A 20045-nucleotide genomic window follows, 5' to 3' on the forward strand; every position below is an offset into this window, starting at 1 on the left:
GGGTTGATATGCTTCGTTAAATTATTTTTCACATATCCCGATTGCACTTTTGAAACATATGCAATATTATTTTCATAGATAATGGTGGAGGTGTTAGTAGTGTTCAAACCACATGACTGCTGGATATGATTGATCACTCTTCTAAGCCATGCATATCCCTGTGCAGTTTCATATAAAGCTATTATTTCCGAGTAGTTCATCGAAGTAGGTACAAGACTTCGCTTTGATGATTTTTAGGATATTGCAATTCCACCATATAAGAAAACATAGCCAGTCTATGATTTCTCTATATGCGGGTCTAATAGATACCTAACATCTGCGTATTCAATCAGACTTAGGTCATGATTCTTTCTGAAGACTCATATCTTTGCTACCTTACAAGTAACATAGAATATTCTTCACGCCCTTCTAATATCTTTTAGTGGGCTCCGCATTGTATCATACAAGTAGGTTTTCTACAAATACTATGTCTGGCCTAATGCAATTAGTCAGATACATCAGTGCACCTATTACACTTAAGTATGAGAATTCCGGTCCCAATGCTCCCCCCCCCCCCACTCTTCCTAGGTCTATAGGGATCTAATCTGCTTGCAATGACCTTCCAACCATGCGGGTTTTAGAGGGAAATGATTTTTCAAAACCAAACAGCTCTAACACCTTCTAAGTGTAGTTTGACTAATGTACGGTAATTCCATCTATCACGTGCTCTAGCTATAGGCCTAAGCAAAACTTGATTTTACCCTTTATTTCAAATTCAAACTTTAAGTACGAGCTTGCTTCTTCAATTTCTTCTTATGTACCAATAATATTTAGATCATCTACATATAGAAATATTATGTATAATCTATTCTGGGACCTGACTATTTCAACTCATATAGTGATTTCTAAAATCATACGCTATAAAGATGTATATTTCTTATATCATGATTCGGCAATAGCATTCCTTCAGGTGCCTACATATAAATATTTGAATCAAAGCTCACATAAAGATATGCGGTCACAACATCCATCAGTTTTATTTTTAACTATAGGTTGACTATCATTGAGATCAAATATTTAAAGGTAATACCACCTATGACCATGGAATAGGTTTCTTCATCATCAATGACTGGTCGTTGAGTGAAATCTTGTGCAACTAGTCGTGCTTTGTATCTCACAATTTCATTTCTTTCATTCCTCTTACAAACAAAAACCCATTTGTATCCCACTGGTTTGATATTGGGAGGTGTGCGGCATACTGACCCAAAAACCTCTTTTGTTCAGGGACAACAATTCAGTTGTCATTGCCTTCTGTCAGTCTTCTCAATCTGACCTCATTCTATATTCAGTGAGCGATACAGACTTAGGGTCATGATATATAATTGTGGCAATTGTATTTACAAAGTATATATCAACTATTGTGATTGCTTTGTTCTATGATTCCCCTGAATTTACATAGTTCATTGCTATTTCATTATGGATTATACTTTCAGGTGTTTCTTCATCTTGTCGTTCATCATTTCTTTTAGGTGCACTTTTATGTGCTTCTTCATTATTTCTTACTACGGGAGCAATGTCCTATAATTTACCAGTGTCGATTTCAACGCGCGCATTTTCACTAATTTATTTCAACGTGGGAAAATTCAAATCTGGTATGTCTATTACCTTATGTTCCATATCATCACTAAGTCTCAACCGGCTTCTCTTCTTCTTCTTTTAAGGTATTTTTATGATCGGCTATGGTAAACTCTCATTTCTCACTTTTGCGAGACGTCTCCAACTATTTGGGACTTGATGAACTGAATTTTTTACCCTTCTATTATTTTTCGGAGCTCCTAAGACAAGATGATGGGTAACTTCTTTTGGTACTTCCACCCTCTCCGGTGCATTACGTGCAATCACATGCAACTTAGTCATGTTCTTCAAATCACAAAAATGATCAGACATATCGTTTGCTAATTTTTGTAAAACGATAATTTTCTATACTTTATCATTTGCTTTACTAGTGCGTGGGTCATGTGCCGCTTTCCTTCGACCTGCCAAATAATTTCCTGACATTTTTCATCAAAGGGTATATTTTCTCCCTCTAATAATGGAAACTTATTTTCATCAAATATACAATCAGAGAAGCGGGCTGTATACAAGGTCCCATAGCGATCCGCTGTGACGGCGATATTGGCATATAAAACATATATCCAAATTTGTGTAAATGAGAAATTTTCAAAATTACCTATTGTACTGTTTACATAGGTGAATGGATGCTATAGAAGGATGATCTATAATTGAGAGATACGAACCTTCTGCACAACCTTAGTTAATCTAAACTCTGCTAAAATGTGGACTATTTACAAAATTACAGACACTCCATATTCACACATTTTAAAAAGATTAGGACTAACCTAATTATAAGTATTATGTTCAATATGTCTGTCATAGATCTTTAGAGGTTTTAAGAGATTGAGACAGCTCGAATTTAATGGTAAAACTCGTACCAGACGTTGCCATGTTTCGGGTCGACCGGATTTCCCAAAGAGTCATCGCAGGCCTGAACGCGGCCGAAACAAGGCGGACTTCGATCCATTACGAACCAAAATTGCCTTAGCCTTGTTTTCAGGCCCATGCTTTCTCAAATGCACAATTCCCGTTTCCGACTGATTTGAATTTTGAAACTTCCGATCGCCTCTTGCCTCTCTGGCCACTCCAACTCCGTAACCGTCAAGGTATGCTCCATCGATGGAGGATGCGCGACCTCATTCGTCACTGAATATGCCAGCTTAAACGAAGAAGGAATCGAACAGCTCCCGGCAATTTCTTGCGCTTATCCTTGACAACGACGTCGCACAGAGTTCTCGGAGGCGAGATCCGAGGAGGTGGGAGTGGCCCTTTCCATGGATTTGTAGATGGCCGATGTTGCACTACTCCTTCCCATGGATTTCCATGGATTTGCTAAAGAACTCCGCCTTCCAGGATCTGCAAAAGAACCAGATTTGCTTACCTCTGGGAGTTCTAACTGCGCCTCCGCTCCCATCACCTCCGCCACCGTGAAACCAACTTTGACTGCCCTGTGCAGCACCTCCATCGACGTTGGTGTTTCCACTGCTGCGCATTCTCCATCTGAATCTCCCTCCTCTGACTCCGCCCAGAATTTGGATCTCCCTTGCCGATGATTGGCAAGCGGATCTGATCCTCCACCAAATGAAGAATGTGCCTGTGAACGCAAACCTCGAAAAGTGACCGGCGTCCATTCCATCTATGTCTCCGGCGACAGATTTGCCGCCGGCGCCATCGTCAGTCGACTGCCTCTCATCGCCTCTCAGTTGCCTCTCTCGCTCTCATGGTACAAGTTTAGATCAGCTTTCCTTTCAGACTGTGAATTAATTAGTACTAAGTACTAACTGGCCTTGGATTTCTTTCTTGAAAGTACATGTTTGAAGGACGCGAGGACGTCATCGGGTTTGTCACGAAGGTATTGTACTTGTCGCCATGCATAGGTGCTCCCTTTCTTTAGGTGCAGTTTGCATTCTGAAAATTGTTGTACGTAGCTGGCACCCCGGGGCTGCTCTGCCCTGGTTCTGAAGGTAGCCAGCAACATGCCGGATTGCCGGTACACATGCGCAGAGATGTTCTTCAGAAACAGCACAACTGAAGATACAAGTTCCTGTTGAGAATATTTGTGGATGGTACCCTGAAGTTGGGAAAGTGTGACTGAACATTTGAGTGAACAGAAGCTACACATGCACAGAGGATACATATACTTCTCGCCGCCCTAGTTTTTATTGCAGTAATTCTTGTCTGTCTTGATTAGCCATGTAGTAACAAAAACTGTAGGGCCGTGCATGTACAAAATGCGGTCAGTATTGGCCACGAATCTGAGTCCAGAGCAGAAACAGGGTACTTCAGTTTCACTTTCACCGAGATTCCAAGTCTCATTGATCCGAACACAGATGCAGAGTACTGCAACCGAACTGAAGAAGCCAGGCAACACAGCTGTGCCTCAAGCTTTTACCTTAGCTGTTCCAATTTCCATTGGCTCGGCTCCCAGAATCCACAGGTGATACAACCCATGCCGGTTCTGCACAGCCTTCTCCGTGTCTCACCCTTGCAGACAGGAACAAAAGCACACAATGCGGTGACACAACCGAAGCTCGCCTTCTCTGTCTTTTGCCCACTCTCGCCACCACCGTGGTAGTATAAATACTCGGCAACGAAACCGCACGCATGTCTCGTCCTGCGAATTAAAAAACACAAGACTGTCAGCGTCCGAGCTCCTTCCATGGCGCCTGCCAGCAGCACAGAACCGGCTGCAGTCAAGCACGTCACGCTGCACCAGTTCTTGAAGCTGCAGCGCCGGTTCAAGCCCGCCGTGATGTGGAGCTGGGCCATGGCGTCGGCCACCGGCCGACCGGCTCCCGACGGTGCGGCAGACGACGACGGCAGCCAGGGTGGGGCGTGGCCGCCGCGCTCGTACACGTGCACGTTCTGCCGCCGCGAGTTCAGGTCCGCGCAGGCACTGGGCGGGCACATGAACGTGCACCGCCGCGACCGTGCCAAGATGCGCGGCAGCCACCATGGCAGCGCCACCGCACAGCTCGGTGGGGCGGCGCCGGCCACCGGTGAGACGCCCCACGCCGCGACGACGGAGTACGCGGTGCTGTACCCCATACTGAACTCTAATGCCGCCGGCGCGGTGCTCATTCCCAGCGGCGACGTGCTGCTCTCCGCGCCCATGGCTCTGGCGCCGGCACATGACCGATGCCACGAAAGCGACGACGAGGAGGATGACAAGGAGGTCGACCTGGAGCTGCGCCTCTGGTGGCCGTGACCGAAATCACGGAGAGATGTTTTTGGTCATCTTCGTGATGATATGTGGTTTTTTGTTGTGCCTTTCAAATCAATTTTCACCGAATAATGGCATAAGATTTGCAAATTGCCATTGGTTGGAGTCTGGAGAGGATTGTTCTTGCAACGGATGTACGGAAAGGACAAGCCTCCGAATGGCGGCAACAAGAGAGAAGAGGAAAAAAGAGACTGAAGTCTAAATATCAGTCAAAAATATAACCCCCGATGCCTCGATGTGATCACAGATTTTATTCATTGCACTATCATTTTCTCCGGCGGCAAGCAGGTTGCATAGATTTCCGACAGTTTTGAGGCGGCACCGAGGATGCCAAGCTAGAAAGTCTAGAAGCCGAAGTCAGCACAGCCCAGCTCAACTTGTTTTTGTTCCTTGTAGTTTATGGAGTGTCACTTCATTGACAGACTTAGAAGATTTTTAGTCAGTTTTGAACTCCTTTGTTTCCAAAATTACAGGATTCTACAGAGCCCAGGTACCCACGAACGATTCGGCCCGTGTAGGATAGCCCATGCTACCCAAATTCTAGGATCCCACGGCGCGTGTCTCCTCATTTTGGGCCCAAAATCGCATCACCATCCAGGGAGCGAGTTTTTTTATATTTTTTAACATTAATGTTTAAATAAATAGACTCTGGTTAGAAAAAATTATATGATTAGTGTTTAGTTGAAATAAATGTTTACAGTAATATTTTTCCCGTGGTCTTCTATTGCTAAAAAAATCTAAAACTTTTTATACGTGTTTCATAATTCATGTGCAACTCATTTTAATTGGATTCACTAAAAAGCAGGTGTAAAATTTAAACTAAAATTCTAAAAAAAAACTATTTTTATAACTTTTAATAATTATTAGGGCTTTAAATAAATTCTCAAAATCTAGGATAATTCACTAATATTTATCTTATGTGATACCTAATATGTATGGTGAAAAAATGAATTCCTTTTAATTCTCTATTCACATGAAATAATAAAAATATTACTGTAAACAGCGATTTTAACGAAACACTGTTCACCCGCCCAGAGGGCTAACTGCGCGTGTGGCAGACTCAGAGGACGGTAAGAGTCAGGATGGTCTAGTTTTATAATTTTTTCTACCAAGAGTATATTTATTTAAATATTAATGTTAAAAAATATTAAAAAAAAACACCCAGGAGCGCGTGAGAAGTCGGCATGGTGGGTATACGCGCGGGCCATGGGCTACAGCCCGCTCGCTTCGGAAGTTGGGACGCGCGTCAGCCCGTGCTGTATTATGCTCGGGCCTCCAGTTTACTCTCAAAATAACACTACTGCTCTCACAATTATGCAGAGAAAACATCAAAACTACTACATAAATGCCAATACAGAATTATAACTTGAACACATGGGGGAAAATGTCAATGGCACGAGTACAAAAGATCCTAGCTGCGAATCATTCGATTATGCCAAATTGTCGATTGCCTGAACAGATTATACAGCTCATCTTTCAGATTGCAGACCGAAGCATACTACTGAAATTTTAGCTCCATGGGGTTCATAGCTTGGGTTATACGTCTTGATTTGGACTTCTGTGAAGTTGTCAGTGACTCACCAGATGAACGTCCAACCTGTGGTGAACATTCATCATGTTGCGCTTTCACCTTGCACAAAGCCATGCTCATTCAGGTTTTCCACCACATGTTCATTCCCGTTCAGTGAGGATATCCCAATCTGCAAAATTCATTCAATACTCAATTAGCTGACATACGCAAGCTTAACAGAAATAGTATACGTATCCATTAGCATTGAAGCAATTAGTAACTGAATCTCATAAGCACATATTTACAGCAATTGTGCAGAATAACTAAAGCAGCTGATTTCAATTATTCGTATAAAGAAATTTTACAGTTGAGACTTGAGAGTAACAAAGCATAGTACATAAATAGCAATTATTCAGAAAACATCAAATTGAAAGGTACAGGTTCTAGGAAGGTTCTACTTCTGTTTCCTCGCTAACAGCCTCATTTTCCACATTGCCAGTGACACGTCTCAGCCGGGAAGCAGCTTTGTCAATTGCCAAGTTCAGCTGGCTTATCTTGTCACCCAGTGTTTGACGAGTTTTCTGGATACAGTTGACAGATTTAGCTATCAAAAGTACCTATCACATAGGGAAGTCTGGCAGTAGATTAGGTTCCTTACCTCTAAACCTTCATCATAATATCGACCATTACGTGGCCTTGCCACCCTTTGGAAGCCAGTTTCATCGGACTCAACGTCTTGTCCATTCTCATCCAAGAAAGAATCCAATGTTCTGCTGATCTGCTCAAGTATGTTAGTAGTTAACAACCACTTTCAAACTAACCACTATATAACAAGACAACTAGATAATAATAGTACCTAAAGCAAGATTGGAGCAGACCAACACAGAATATTTGTTTCATCAATTAGTAGCTCAAATGCATGATAATGTACTTAGAATTCCGCGCTGGGCAATTCAAAACCGATATTTGAGCTCAGCTAGCTGAGAAACTTAGATTCATTCTTTCTTCCTTCCAGAAGACATTGCATGTTGTGGTTCCTACTGACTACACAGAACATTGCTAAGCAATACCTGTACATGTGCTGGAATAGAAATAATTTTTATAGGGAATCTTCTGATTTCCTGTGCATGTGCCAGTACAGAAATACTTTGAAGATTTGAGACGATACCTGAGGAGCAAAGACATATCCCAGTGTTCCAAATATTGCTCCCCCTATAAGAAATCCAGTCAAGAATCCTCCCCCGCCTTTAGAATCTTCGCTGGATAATATAATTCCAAGAAAATTATAAGCATGCAACTGAAAACATATCACAGTACTATATAGAGACATGGTATAATCTGGTCTGAAAACAGAGTGCAAGATGGAAAAAAAGGTCATTTAGGAAGATGGCTTCACTACTTCTGTTAAAATGTCAGAAAGTAGTCGGCAAACCTAGTTGAAGTTATGTTGAAACATATACTTCCAAGACGAACTTATGCCACACCAAGAGTCCAAGACGCAGTTGGGTATCCTTAAAGCAGATCAATTTTAGCCTCACATGAACTGTTCAATTAGAATGGAACCTCGTTCCCGAGTGTTCAGCTGCAATGTGACTAGAGTGGACCACGAACAAAGATAATCATGACTGCAACGCAACTCGGGTGTAATTTCAGCTTAAAAGACAAGTGAACTGGGAATACTTGTTTTCAGCATTATTCTCTACCATGAAATGCTGTATCAAGAAATCAAAAGGTATGATACCTCTGAACTCTGCCTGTACTCAAATATTTCAAGCATCTGAAGAAGATAAACATCACAAATTGAAAGCAATACCTCTGTGCTCTGCATATAGTTAACCTTCCACCATGATTTGCATTCCCTGAACTTGAGGAAACTGCGAACTGCAATTGATTTCTGTTCGACTTCAGCTTGCTGTTCTTGCAGCCGAATGCATTTGTATGTGTCACACCTTTGACATAACAAAAAAAGAAGTTACAAACAATGAGAATAGGAAAGAAGCTACAGACTTCTTCATAAACAAATTTTACTATAGCAGCAAGCTCCACTTGTAAATAACTCACTCGCATGCAAGCACAAGATCCTACTGTATATGCTTTCCCTTTCACAAAGGGACAAAAGGATTGCTTTATAGTAGTATTACTTAGGAGTTACGATGATTTTCTGGAAAGTTCACAAGAAACTGATTTTACCATACGTACTACGTAGCCCTAATAAGTAGCACAAGCTGTACTCGCATCTAACCAGACTACATCAAAGCTCTCATCTCTTCAAAGAATACACAAAAGGAGTTCTGGTAGACTCATTCACCATAAAGTTCATCCTTTTGAGTGTCTTTTTACAGTCTTTTTCCGTTGTGTTTTCGTTCCCCTCCAGTGAGGCCTGAGGATAAATAAATACAGCAAAAAAAAGGGGGCAACATGTGTACTCGTAGTCCTAGATCCTTAGTAAGAAATCAAGAAATACATACATCTCGGCGGTTGGGTGGTTCTTTGAGACATTGGTCAGTGGATATGGCCAAATGTGTCTCCACGCGGGAAAAATCTAAGCAAAAGTCCCCGGAATAGCTGAGAGACGAGGGTCTGAGAAGGGGGAACTCACCTGAGACGGAGAGGGCGGAGGATGGAGCGGCCATCGCCGCCGCGTAGGTGCGGATGAAAGTAAAGGTGAAGCTTTTGGTAAGAGAGGCGATGGACTCGGCGGCCTATCCTGCTCGCCGCCGGCTTCTAGGAGATTGCGGTGGACGCGTGGTGAATCTTTTTTTTTTCTAATATTAGTTTTTTTACGGAAATTATAAAAATAATACAGAAAATAAAAAAATCTAAAAAACTAGTCATAAATGGTTTAGCGAAAAATACTGTTTTCACCCTACGGTGCAAATCGTAAGTGAAAAAAAGGTGATCAACATTTTTAATATTTTTGCTACAGTAACCCGTCCGTTTTCCTAACTTTCCTAGTTCACACTTTCTCTATTTTAACAGTGAATTATCTTACTCTAAAATTTATGAAACTTTTTTAGTAGTTCTTATACTTCATAATGAATCATTTTAAAAGAAATCACCATAATATCCTATGTAGGTTTCATAATAAAAACCTTAAAAGGTGGCTACTTTGAGAACTTCTAGTAATTTTAAAGCCTAAATTTTTTTCAAAAAATCACTAATATTCCTATAATGTGGCCTGATAATTTCTAAAATTATTTTAAACCTAATTTACTTGGTGAAAAAGTGAGTTCATTTGCAATGCTCTATTTATATACATTTTTATCATTTTATGTGATATGCTCTTTTGAATTCAATTTGAATTCTAACAAATTCAAATATGATTAATTTTAAAAAAATTATTTCCTGTATTATTTTTTAATTTCTGTAAAAAAACTAATATTCAAAAAAATCTCGACGCGTGGTTGCGTCGGAGCGGGGAGACGCGACATCTCCCATGCTAATGTGCCTTGGATGATCCACAAGCGCTGATATTGAGCACATTGTGGGCTCCGTCTGTCAGTTGGAGAAAAGTGGTATTGGGCTGTAATGGGCTATTTCCTTCTCCGCCTCAGAAAGAAGCCTTACGCCTACTAAGTGACTAGCCCACTTATCCCTTTCTTTGCCCCAAAAAACTTATGCGACGTCACCTTGGACTCGTAGCTGCAGTCAGCGGGCAGGGGGGCTGAGCTCCCCGACCCTCGGGCACGAGAGCCGCCCAAGCCCTCCCTAGAATTTTCTAGCATGGATCGGTAAGAACAAGAGAAGTAGAAGAAAAAGTAAAAGGCCGAGAAGAAAGAAGAAAGAGAGAGAGCCTATACTTCTTGCCTCTGAATCCGCTAGCCAATCTCATCATCAGCTACCGTTCAGCCAAGCGGTAGACAACCGCACTGCCTGCGCGTTGCAGTACTCTCACACTGCTGGAACGTACGGGTGCGCGCGCGACGAGGCCGGGCCATCCCGGCCATACGGCGTACATGTTGGCAGCTCGGTGGTGGGGGCCGGCCGCGCCATGCGCGCGCAACGCTCAACGCAGCACACGCGAGCACAGCGTCCAACTGTGCATCAGTCCATGCCCGGCAACCCGGCCGGCCGACGATGCCGAGTACTGACGCGCGCACGTACGTACGTCGACCGTTTCCAGATTCGCTTCGTGCCGCCCTGCCACTTTTGCATGCATGCGTCTCGACCGGACTCCGCCCGTGCACTGTTTCGGGCTGCCAGCGATCGAGCTCCCCTTTCCATGAAAGAATCGGCCGGGTGGACGCACAGGCCCGTGTCGCGACGCGCACCGCTCATGCATTATTGGCGGTACGGCGGTGCACGGCACGGCCGGCCACTTGTGTGCGCGCGCGAGACAGAGATGCGTGCAGAGATCGATGGATGCGAGCGGGCCGGGTTTGTGACACGCAACATTGACGTTGCTTGTATGTACTCCACGGTCCTACTAGGTCGCAACGAATTAGCATTCGTCAGGAAGAGTATATACTACTGTATAGTAGAAAAATTGCCGGATCCAGTCCGGTAGATCCGATTCGTTCGTCGCTGGCTGCAGGGAGGGGCAGACATAGCTCACCTCATCGCGAAGCTACATGAAGCTTGAGTGGTGTATTGACATCAGGCCATCAGGGTAAAGAAATTTTTTACTAGAAATCTAGTCATATCGAGGCACAAGCGCATCAGACAATTGGGGACCAAAACACATTGATTTCGATCCGGTTGTCGGTCGATCACGAGCCGGCCGCCCAGGTCGCTCGCGGCCACGCAGGCACGCACTCTGCGTACATGTACTATGGGCCATGCAGGCAGCCTGCTGCCTTCTTGATGATTGGTACTACCGGTAGCCATGCATGCGTATGCGGCGGCGGCCGCGGCCGGCTCCCGTGCGTGGAGCGCGTGATACGTCCCTCCAAAACGGCGGCCGGCCAGTCGGGCACGGTGCACATGCCCGCTCTGAAAGGCATCATCATGCACGGGCCTGCATGCATGATGGTTAGCTACGCCTACGCTCGATCGATACAAGCATGCTCTAGAGAGGCAGGTACATATTTTTACTTATATATATACACGATTACAAGATCAATTGTACCTCAAATATCTGTGCTAACTGAGTAGCTACACTATATATTTGCAGTCTCACATTCTCTAGCTCCTACACATACACATATTTACATAAAAATAATCTGGATCCCGGGTAGTCCTAGGCTCACTTACACTACCCGTTGGATGCGGCTATGGAGCAGCTGGTACGCAAGCATGTGTGATCCTTTACGTGTACGCGTAGGGTATATGGACACGTCTGCGTAGCATACGTTCTACGTCTGTATATTCTCTCCGTAGCAGCCTAGTTTAATTTGAATGCGTAGCATACTCAAAACAGCTGAAGGGGGCGCACTGACACTGCTTCTAAGCTGTATTTGGACATGTATGCTCGTATAACGGATCGTGTCGAAGGTATATACGTGCCAAGGAGATGAAATCGATGTACATGAAGAGCAGGTTTGGAGCGTTTCATGTTCTAAGCTGGTGCATATAGCTGTCAGGAGAATCCATGTGAGCAGCTAGCTAGCAACGGCCCTCTCCGCTCCTCGAAAACCACGTCGGAAGCAGTGCATATAGCTGTAAATCTCTCTCCCACACAGACACATTTTGGGCTCCACTGATGCCAAGAATGATTGTTTAATGATTATTTTCTCCTTAAAAGAACATTGCGAAGAAACGGGAATGAGAAAACATACGTGAAGAAATAGGATGAAAAAAAAAACTAGATTAGTTGCAAACCTGAGTCAAAAGAAAGATGGCCGTAGGTTGGATCATTAGAAACATAGTCGTTGTACAACCTTTAATTCCCATCTTCTCTATCACCATGATATATGGACGTCCGGGCACAGAACCGTCTCATCGTGAAGAATTCATAGTCTGATATTGAGTATATGACTGCTGTAATGTGGCAACGATGACTTCGTCGTCGTCATCATTCGATGAAGGACGAATCTAAGAGAGAGCGGTGACTCATTTCAGATAGAGAACGAACAACAAGGTTAATTACTTGGTGTAGGAACTTGCAGGTGAATGGGTATGCATATATAGGGGTGGAAATGCAGCCGTTGGAATGTAGTCGCTGGAAATATAGCCGTTGTAAATATATCCGTTGAAAATGTAACCATTAAAAATATATCCGTTAAAAATATAGCTATAAAAAATAACATCGTCTAAATATAAAACGGTTATTTATTAGTTATGAGATATTAATAAAATAGATTTGAGTGTATTATAGGAGGATAAATTTAGAAAATCGGTTGAAGCACGCTAAAAAGTAAAGAAGATAATCTAAATAGAGGATTCTCTATTAAGTAGCCAAAAATAGAAAATGGATTGAAGTTGCTCCAACCTGGCTAGATTCTATCGAAGTTGTATCCTAACTGATATGGTCTTTTAGTGCTCTGCACTGTTCGTGACAGCCAGTTGCCGCATCGATCCGTTCATCATGTGGTTGCATCCCAAAAGACATTCTTAAGTGGTATCTGCCTCGGTACTAGCTGGTACTAGGCACATAAAATTACACCAAAAGGTTGGCGAGCATTGTGATTTGTGAGTAGTAAACAAATGAGGTATGTACTAGCACTGTAACTATACTGTCTCTACGACGACAGCAAATATTCAAGGCGAGCTGATCTCCTTGAAGCTGCCACTCCCACGTATACGTTTCTACTGTTTCGATCGTCTTGGGCAATTGAGTTGTGCATATATGCTGAATGGATTCTTGCAAACCTGTTTTGTACATACACTTGGTACAGTAATTGTTTCGATAAATATGTACAAGTTGTTGTCGTGGTGTAGTATTTTTTTCCTGAACGAGGTAGTGGTAGTTGGCATCATGATCCATACATGCATACTCCTACCTTTATACCTACTTATTTTTATATTCAGATATTTTTAACGGTCACGCCCATTTTCTCCCTCCCTCTATCTCTCTGTTCTCTCTTTGACATGTTGGTCTCGCATGTTAGCTCCTTCTCTCTCCTCTGAAACTCCTCTCTCCCTCTTCACAGCCCCGCCTGTTTGAAATCTGTGGAATTTGCACTCGAGCTAAGGAAGGAGGCCACGTTCGTTCGGTAACTGAAGCCCGCGTTGAAGACCACTGTAACATCCCAAATTTTGGCCAAATCAAAATTCAAAAAATTCAAACAAACTCCTTCAAATCATTTCAAAACCATCTCAAATCTTTTCCAAAAAATCCTAAAAACCTCAAAACTTCCCCCTTCCCTTGGGCCCAACTATATTTTCTTTTCCCTCCGGCCCATCTTATCTTCTCCCCTTTCCTCACCAGGCCATCCCGCTTCGGCCCAGCCATTTTCCCTCCCTGGGTCGCCCCACTTCCTCCCCCTCCGGCACATCTCCCCCTATCCTTTTCTTCCCCGCGCAACTCCAGCCTGGCCCGCGCGCGCGCCTCCCCTCTTCTTCTTCCTCACGGCGACCGCCCTCACGCAGTACGTGCGCGTCCGAAGAGCTCGCACGGCCGCGTACACGTGTGACCCCACTCTCTGCCTACTCGATGCACGTGCCATACCGCTGTGTCATCCCTCTCCTTCCCCTCTGCTCTAACTCGTCACATCTCGTTGTACCGGCGACGACCACACGCGAGAAACCCGGTCGTTGGACGCTGTCATGTCGTCTGCTCGCCCCGACCCGTTCTCCCTCTGCGCCAACACATTCACGCACACGCACACGGAGTAGCCGGAGCCGGGCCGCTCGGCTACGACCACATTTACGCCGCTTGTACCAAAGCACGTCGAGCCGTCCTTGCCGCCATCCTCTCACCGGCAAGCATCCGCCCTTCCCTGCCTATAAAAGTCGTGCCTATGCTCCACTACACCTCGCCGCTGTCGGAGGGTTAGCTCCTGTCGCAGAGATCCTGAGGGACCCATTTTTAGAGATTCGACTGGGGGATGATTCTGAATATGTTTGCTGAAGAAATAAATGGATGTAAATGCGATGGCAGGTGGGATGGAATGATCTAATGCAGAAAAGAGTAAATGTGCTGGGGGATTTTTAGATAAGTTCGGGCCGCACTGCGCGTAACACCCTACTCCTGTGTGGATGCTATAAATGCCCTGAGAATGTCTTTCAGGAATGTACTGGTTACAAGAGTGTCTGTCTATCCTAGAGCCTCGGACTCCTTGTTCTTCGGTTTCTATGCTCGTACGAAGGTGCTCTTCGATCTCTGAGCAAGTGCCTGAGAGTTTGGGCGCCCTTTGCTCGCTTGGACTCGTGTTGGATCTGTGTGTGCTTGTCTGAGCTTGTCTTTGTCCGCGCCTGCCGGCTGCTTTAAATACCCGCCGGCGGTAGCGTGCCCCGAAAGAGAGGGTATGAGTTCCAAGGCACCATAAATGGAAATGGCGTCATTATGGCCTCTGCGCGAAGTGACAGGGGTTAAAAACGCGCCTCGCGCCCGGTCTTCAGTCGTCATGATGACGCTGGCAACGGGCGCCGCGGAGAGGGCCCACTGGGCAGCCGCAGAGCGGCCCGGCGTGCCCGCCCGGTCTTGTTCGCCTGCCACAGCAACGCGGCAGACGGAACGCCTCGGGCCTCGTGATGCTATCCCGATTCGCGCCGGTTGGCACGGGATGAGACCCGTGCATTAAATGTCCCCACGCCCTTCTGCCAGAGGATGGCAGGGACTGACACCGAGTGTGGCAGGAGCAGTTGGAGGTGACGGGCCACGCGCACCTTTAAATGCGGCATCGGACCTTTCACTGGCTGACACCTCATCGCTAGACCCCTGTGGGGGCCACTGACGGGGGGCTTCCTGGGTCGTCGGGGAACCGAGTGCTCGGAGGTCACTGTTCACCTCCCCGAGCACTCTCTCCCGAGAACGCCCTCTCTTGGTCTTTGGTCCTCGGGGAACCGAGTGCTCGGGGGCCACTGTTCATGACCCGAGCACTCTCTCCCGGGCTTGACTGTACGGATCCTCGGGGAACTGAGCGCTCAGGGGCCGCTGCTCGCAGCCCTGAGCACTCTCTCCCGGAACTACCTTCCTTGGGTCCTCGGGGTACTCGGGTGCCCGGGGGGCACTGCTCATAGCCCCAGGCACACCCCTCCCGGTACACGGTTCTCCTGGTCGTTGGGGGACTTGGTGCTCGGGGGGTCACTGTTCACCTCCCGAGCACTCCCTTCCCGGTCACTTAGTCTTCGCAGATCATCGGGGAACCTGGGTACTCGGGGACCACTGATTGTGGCCCCGAGCGCCCTCTCCCAGGACTTAGTCTTTTTTACCTCACGGAGATGACCCCGCGGGAGGGCACCACGTGGCGGATTGCTGGCTTGGCCTCGGGATTCGGGGACCCCTGGTTCCTGATTCACCGACAGCCGCGGTTCGGTTTTAGCTCAAGGCAAGTCCTCCCTTTCCTCTCCGCCTCCTTCCATTGCCTCTGTTTCTCGCTACCGTTGGAATTACCGTCGATCCTCCAGACAGAGCCGTCATCGGCCAAATTGCCTCATGGCGAGCTCCACCGAGCCACACCCTACGTTCCCAGCCTCTCTGCCCAACTCCTCCGCGCCTCTCCTGAGCTGTCACCATGGCGGCCATGACCGTTGCGCCGCTTCTCGGTCATCGGCCGTTGTGGGTGCCCTAATGACCAAATCGCGTACACAGGAAGTCTCCCTGCGCCACGTACATACTTCCACATCCCTCAAACCCAAGATGAAGCGCATCTCCGCACTGTTCCCATGTCAACCGCCGTCGCCACCAACTCCGCGTGCCGTTGGACCTGCTCCGGCCACTGCTGCCGACGACATGCCCCTCCATCATCCTCGTCGTGTCGCAAGGATCATCCTGAGCCATTTCCCATTCCAAACCGACGCCGGGAAGCCAACTCCGATGAGCCTTCCGGCGATGCTCCGCCGCGGAGGTCTCCCCGCCGCCGTTCCGCACCGCCGTCTCCAAGTCGGCCGGCCGAACCGACCACGGCGTCGCCTTCCCGCCGTTCCTTTCCGTCACCTCTCTCTCTCTCTCTCTCTCTCTCTCTCTCTCTCTCTCTCACTCACTCACTCACTTGATCTGACAGGCAGGCCCGGCCGGCTAACGTCGTTGGCCCGGCCGTTAACACCCTCGACAGGCCAATGTGGGCCGGCTTGGTCGAAAGACCGGCCCAATCACCAAGCCCAACACCATATACAAGCCGTCATGCACAGTACTCTTTCATCATTTCCAGAAAATCGAAATTCAGTAGAATATTCCGAGAAAAATCCCTTTTTTCTTTTATTCCACCGATTAACTTCCAAAGCCCATAAATCCTCCATTTCAACTCCGATTTTGATGATTCTTCCACCAATATTCCTCTAAATTCAAGCTCTATCTATTTATACCAGTTTCATATTTATTCCAAATTTAATTATATTTTATTTGTATTTAATTGTGTATTGCTCTGTTTGTCGTGTCTAGAAGCCAAAGAGTTCGTTGAGAAGGAGGAGGAGCAAGTGCTAGGAACCCAGGAATTCGATCGGGACCCCCTCGAGGACTTCAACGAAGGCAAGTCTCAATCCGTTTCCCTTTTACCATATTGAACCCAGTTTTATCCACACAACCTGTAGCCGCCGTTTTACTTCGATATAATGCATGCAGTGTTACTAATTGGCATATTTTAAATTGTTGATCTAGTTATAACCTAATGTAGTCTAAGCCAGCCATTTGTATTATCCTGTATGTTTAATCTTGGAAAACCTAGGATCTCATCGTAGCTAAAGTACTTAAGCCTAGGCGATTATCTTGTACTAAGTATACTTAGGAATGATAATCTTTATTGTTACTTCATATCTAGCTTTTCAAAAGTGTAAAACTTGGTGTTGGTGTTGTGTGGGTTATGGTCGGGTGATAAGGTTAATTCCTGAGTTGAGGTTAGAGCTGGGGCAAATCAGGTTCCTTCAGGAATGCCTAGGGAGACAGAACACTATCGGTAAGACAGGCTTCGGGAGGAGTCTTGCCCGTGTGGCAGGCTCCATGAGGAGATGCTTGTCTTGGCTCATTTAAGGATCAAGTTAATGTGACATCATACCTAGTCTATACAGTACAACCACTAGACCCTTTATGGGTAGGGCTTAGTCTAAATTCCCCCCAGCTAGTCTACTATCGTCTAAATGTAGGTGTGCAGCAGGGAACCATGGAGCAGGTGCAGTCGGTGCAGGCTTGGCGACCCAGTTGGAGGCCTGGCTAAAGGTCATGAACTCCTGGTTAGCTCCCGTAGGCGGTTAGTGTGATGATGTTGTGGTGGGTAATGGCTTTATTGAGTCGTACTTTCACGGCGGAGGAATGTTGTCAAACTTAGCTTGTGGGTAAAGTGTAAAACTCTGCAGAGATAAAACTATTCGAATAGCCGTGTCCTCGATCATGGACGAACTATGGTGCGGTCGCAACAACTAGCCGGGTTGCGTGTGTTCTCCTTGTGAGTGAGTGGGCAAGTTTTGGAATATAGGTCCGACCGTGTGCCGTGGGTTGCCGTGGACGGGGTGTTCAGCAACAATATGATTTGGATGGCCATATTTTATTACTGATGTCATTTTCATAAACTGCTTTACATAAAATGAACCATGCATGTGTGAAACTTAGCTTTATGCAAAATTCAACCTTACAGCTTATCCTTGTCATCCTCTTAAGCATGTATTCGCACCCCTGCCATAGGGTAAGGGTTGAAACTTGTTAGTACTCTTATACTCACCCTTGCTTGTGCTTTCAGAGGACAATCCGAACTCCACCGAGGCAGACAGTGAGGAAGACGAGTAGGCTTGGTCGCGTCCGCACCTGAGTTGCCTGTGGAGTGGCATGATTCCCATGCTGCCTCTACTGTGTACTCTGTTGTCGTGGACCCTTATAATAATGCACTTGGACTTAGTGTTGTATATTTTATTAGGATGGTGGATTATGCTCACCGTCCCTCGTGTTGTATGGCATTGATATTACATGTTGTAAGACTTTTATTTACGGCCGACTGATCCAGGGACTGGTATAATAATAGTTTTAAGTATCGGGGATCACCCGGGCACTTCAACCACCATCAAGACGAGATCAATCATGAAGGAAAGTGAACTGGAGTACGAAAACCAAACTCAAATTTTCATCGCTGCCATCAATCCCCACTGTCTAGCCCCAATTCACCCTCCTCCGTCCATAAATTCTCAATTCACACTTCGGTCGAGCTTCTTTGCACTCCAACGCATCCAAGCTCTCAAACCTCATCGAGATCTCCTCACCACACAGCTCTTGCGGCGTTGCCGAATCTCCGCTGCACCCTGCCATCATCGTCGTGAAGCTCCAAGCCTCCCAGACATAGTTCGAGCTCAAGGCGTCATTCCCCGTCCGCACCTCATTGTCTCCGACCACCCGCCGTTGAGTTTCAGCCATCACATCGAGCTCATGATGCCGTCGCCTTCGTTGTTGAAGCACAACACCGCTAAGCCATCTCGGTCTTTCCCGACTCTGTCCAAACCCTCAAACGAGCTTTTCGTCATCACCTGGCCGCACTCCGCCGCTCATCCTCGAGTTCCAATCGTTGTGACGACCTCTCCGTCCTAATACAGTCGTCAACCACCGCGGAAGCCATCGTCGTCGCCGCCAAATAGTCAGAGCTGAGGTAGCCCCACTCTCTCACCGTTAGATCTTAGATGTACGGCGTAGATTAGATTATGGATACCCCTTCGCGGTAGATAGATCTCGGTCGTCCAATTGAAGCGTGCAATGTAGATTTGAATAGAATCCGGCTTAGTCAGCGTGCCTCGTCAACGCGCCTAATCATTGTTTTTTGTCCTACATGGTGGTCCAATCAGCAGATTAAAGACGCGTCAGCATGCCTAGTTAGCCGCTGACGTCAGCGTTATGCAATAATTCGAGTTTCCTTTAGAAAAATAATTCCAAATAATCCAAATATTTCGAAAATAGGTTTTCATGTTTAGAAAAATTTAGAAAATAGAAAATAGTTATATAAATGTTTATAAATGTTTTTTTCTCTATTTTTATTTATGTAAATGTTATTTAATGTTTTTCTAGTGTAGAAATAATTGCAAAAATGTTAGAATAAATGTTTTATTTTGAAAATGGTTTAGAAAATATAGATTAATTATGATAAGGATTTAAATATGTTTTATTCAGTAAAATAAATTCTTTTAACATGTTTTGTTGATTGTAAATTAGTTTTATTTCCCAAAAAATGTAAATAAATTCTATAAAACTGATTTAATCAGTTTTGTGATATAAAATAATTCTAGAAAATTTGAATAAATGTTTTAAGCCTTTTAAAATTTTGGATTAATTCTAGAAAATAGTTTTTGTCGTTTTTAGTCCATTAAAATTTGTTTAGCCGTAGTTTTTGCATCGTTGGTCCGTTTTGAGCGGTTCTTGCGCCCAAATCTTCCTAAGATCGTACTCTAGCTTGTTTTATATGTTTTCTTTGTTTAGTATTTGATCTTAGTGTTGCTTGTTTGCTTGCTTGTAGAGGAGTTTGCCCTAGAGGCGTTCGAAAATATCCAGGATCAAGATTTCAGAGATTTCGAGCAACTCAACGGAGAAAGCAAGTGTCTTTGAACATTTTGTGCATATTTTTATAAAGTTTTGTTTTACAAATTGCATGCTTGTCAAATATGATATCCCATTGATAGGGTTTACTAGTTTTTTATAACCTTCCTTGTAGCCATAGTCTGGTTTTCATATTATGGGTATAAAATGCTTAATTGTGCTTACTCATGGGTAGC

At 45.3% G+C, this 20045-nt stretch overlaps 2 protein-coding genes across 6 annotated transcripts; one reads left to right on the forward strand and one right to left on the reverse strand.

The window, feature by feature from the left end:
• The first annotated feature begins 4252 nt into the window (after positions 1 to 4252).
• On the forward strand, positions 4253 to 4801 carry LOC133888305 (uncharacterized). Its single transcript, XM_062328492.1, has one exon. It carries the CDS (start codon positions 4253 to 4255, stop codon positions 4799 to 4801), a length of 549 nt encoding a protein of 182 aa, XP_062184476.1.
• A 1327-nt stretch (positions 4802 to 6128) lies between these two features.
• LOC133889071 (uncharacterized) lies at positions 6129 to 9074 on the reverse strand. Of its 5 annotated transcripts, none has more exons than XR_009903857.1 (7): positions 8926 to 9074; positions 8140 to 8275; positions 7495 to 7585; positions 6985 to 7104; positions 6765 to 6907; positions 6398 to 6516; positions 6129 to 6317 (listed from the first exon to the last, which is right to left on the reverse strand). XR_009903857.1 is itself a non-coding variant. In XM_062329525.1 (7 exons), the coding sequence occupies exons 1-6, from the start codon at positions 8957 to 8959 to the stop codon at positions 6430 to 6432; spliced, it is 591 nt and encodes a 196-aa protein (XP_062185509.1). In that variant the 5' UTR covers positions 8960 to 9074; the 3' UTR covers positions 6129 to 6317; positions 6398 to 6429. The 5 variants fall into 5 exon arrangements, 4 of the variants coding, with proteins under 4 accessions (XP_062185509.1, XP_062185506.1, XP_062185510.1 ...); XM_062329525.1 differs by having other exon boundaries at positions 6785 to 6907; XM_062329522.1 differs by having other exon boundaries at positions 6129 to 6516; positions 6785 to 6907.
• Between the last annotated feature and the right edge of the window lie 10971 nt (positions 9075 to 20045).

This window comes from Phragmites australis, chromosome 13 (assembly GCF_958298935.1).
Source record: "Phragmites australis chromosome 13, lpPhrAust1.1, whole genome shotgun sequence".
NCBI lineage: Eukaryota > Viridiplantae > Streptophyta > Magnoliopsida > Poales > Poaceae > Phragmites > Phragmites australis.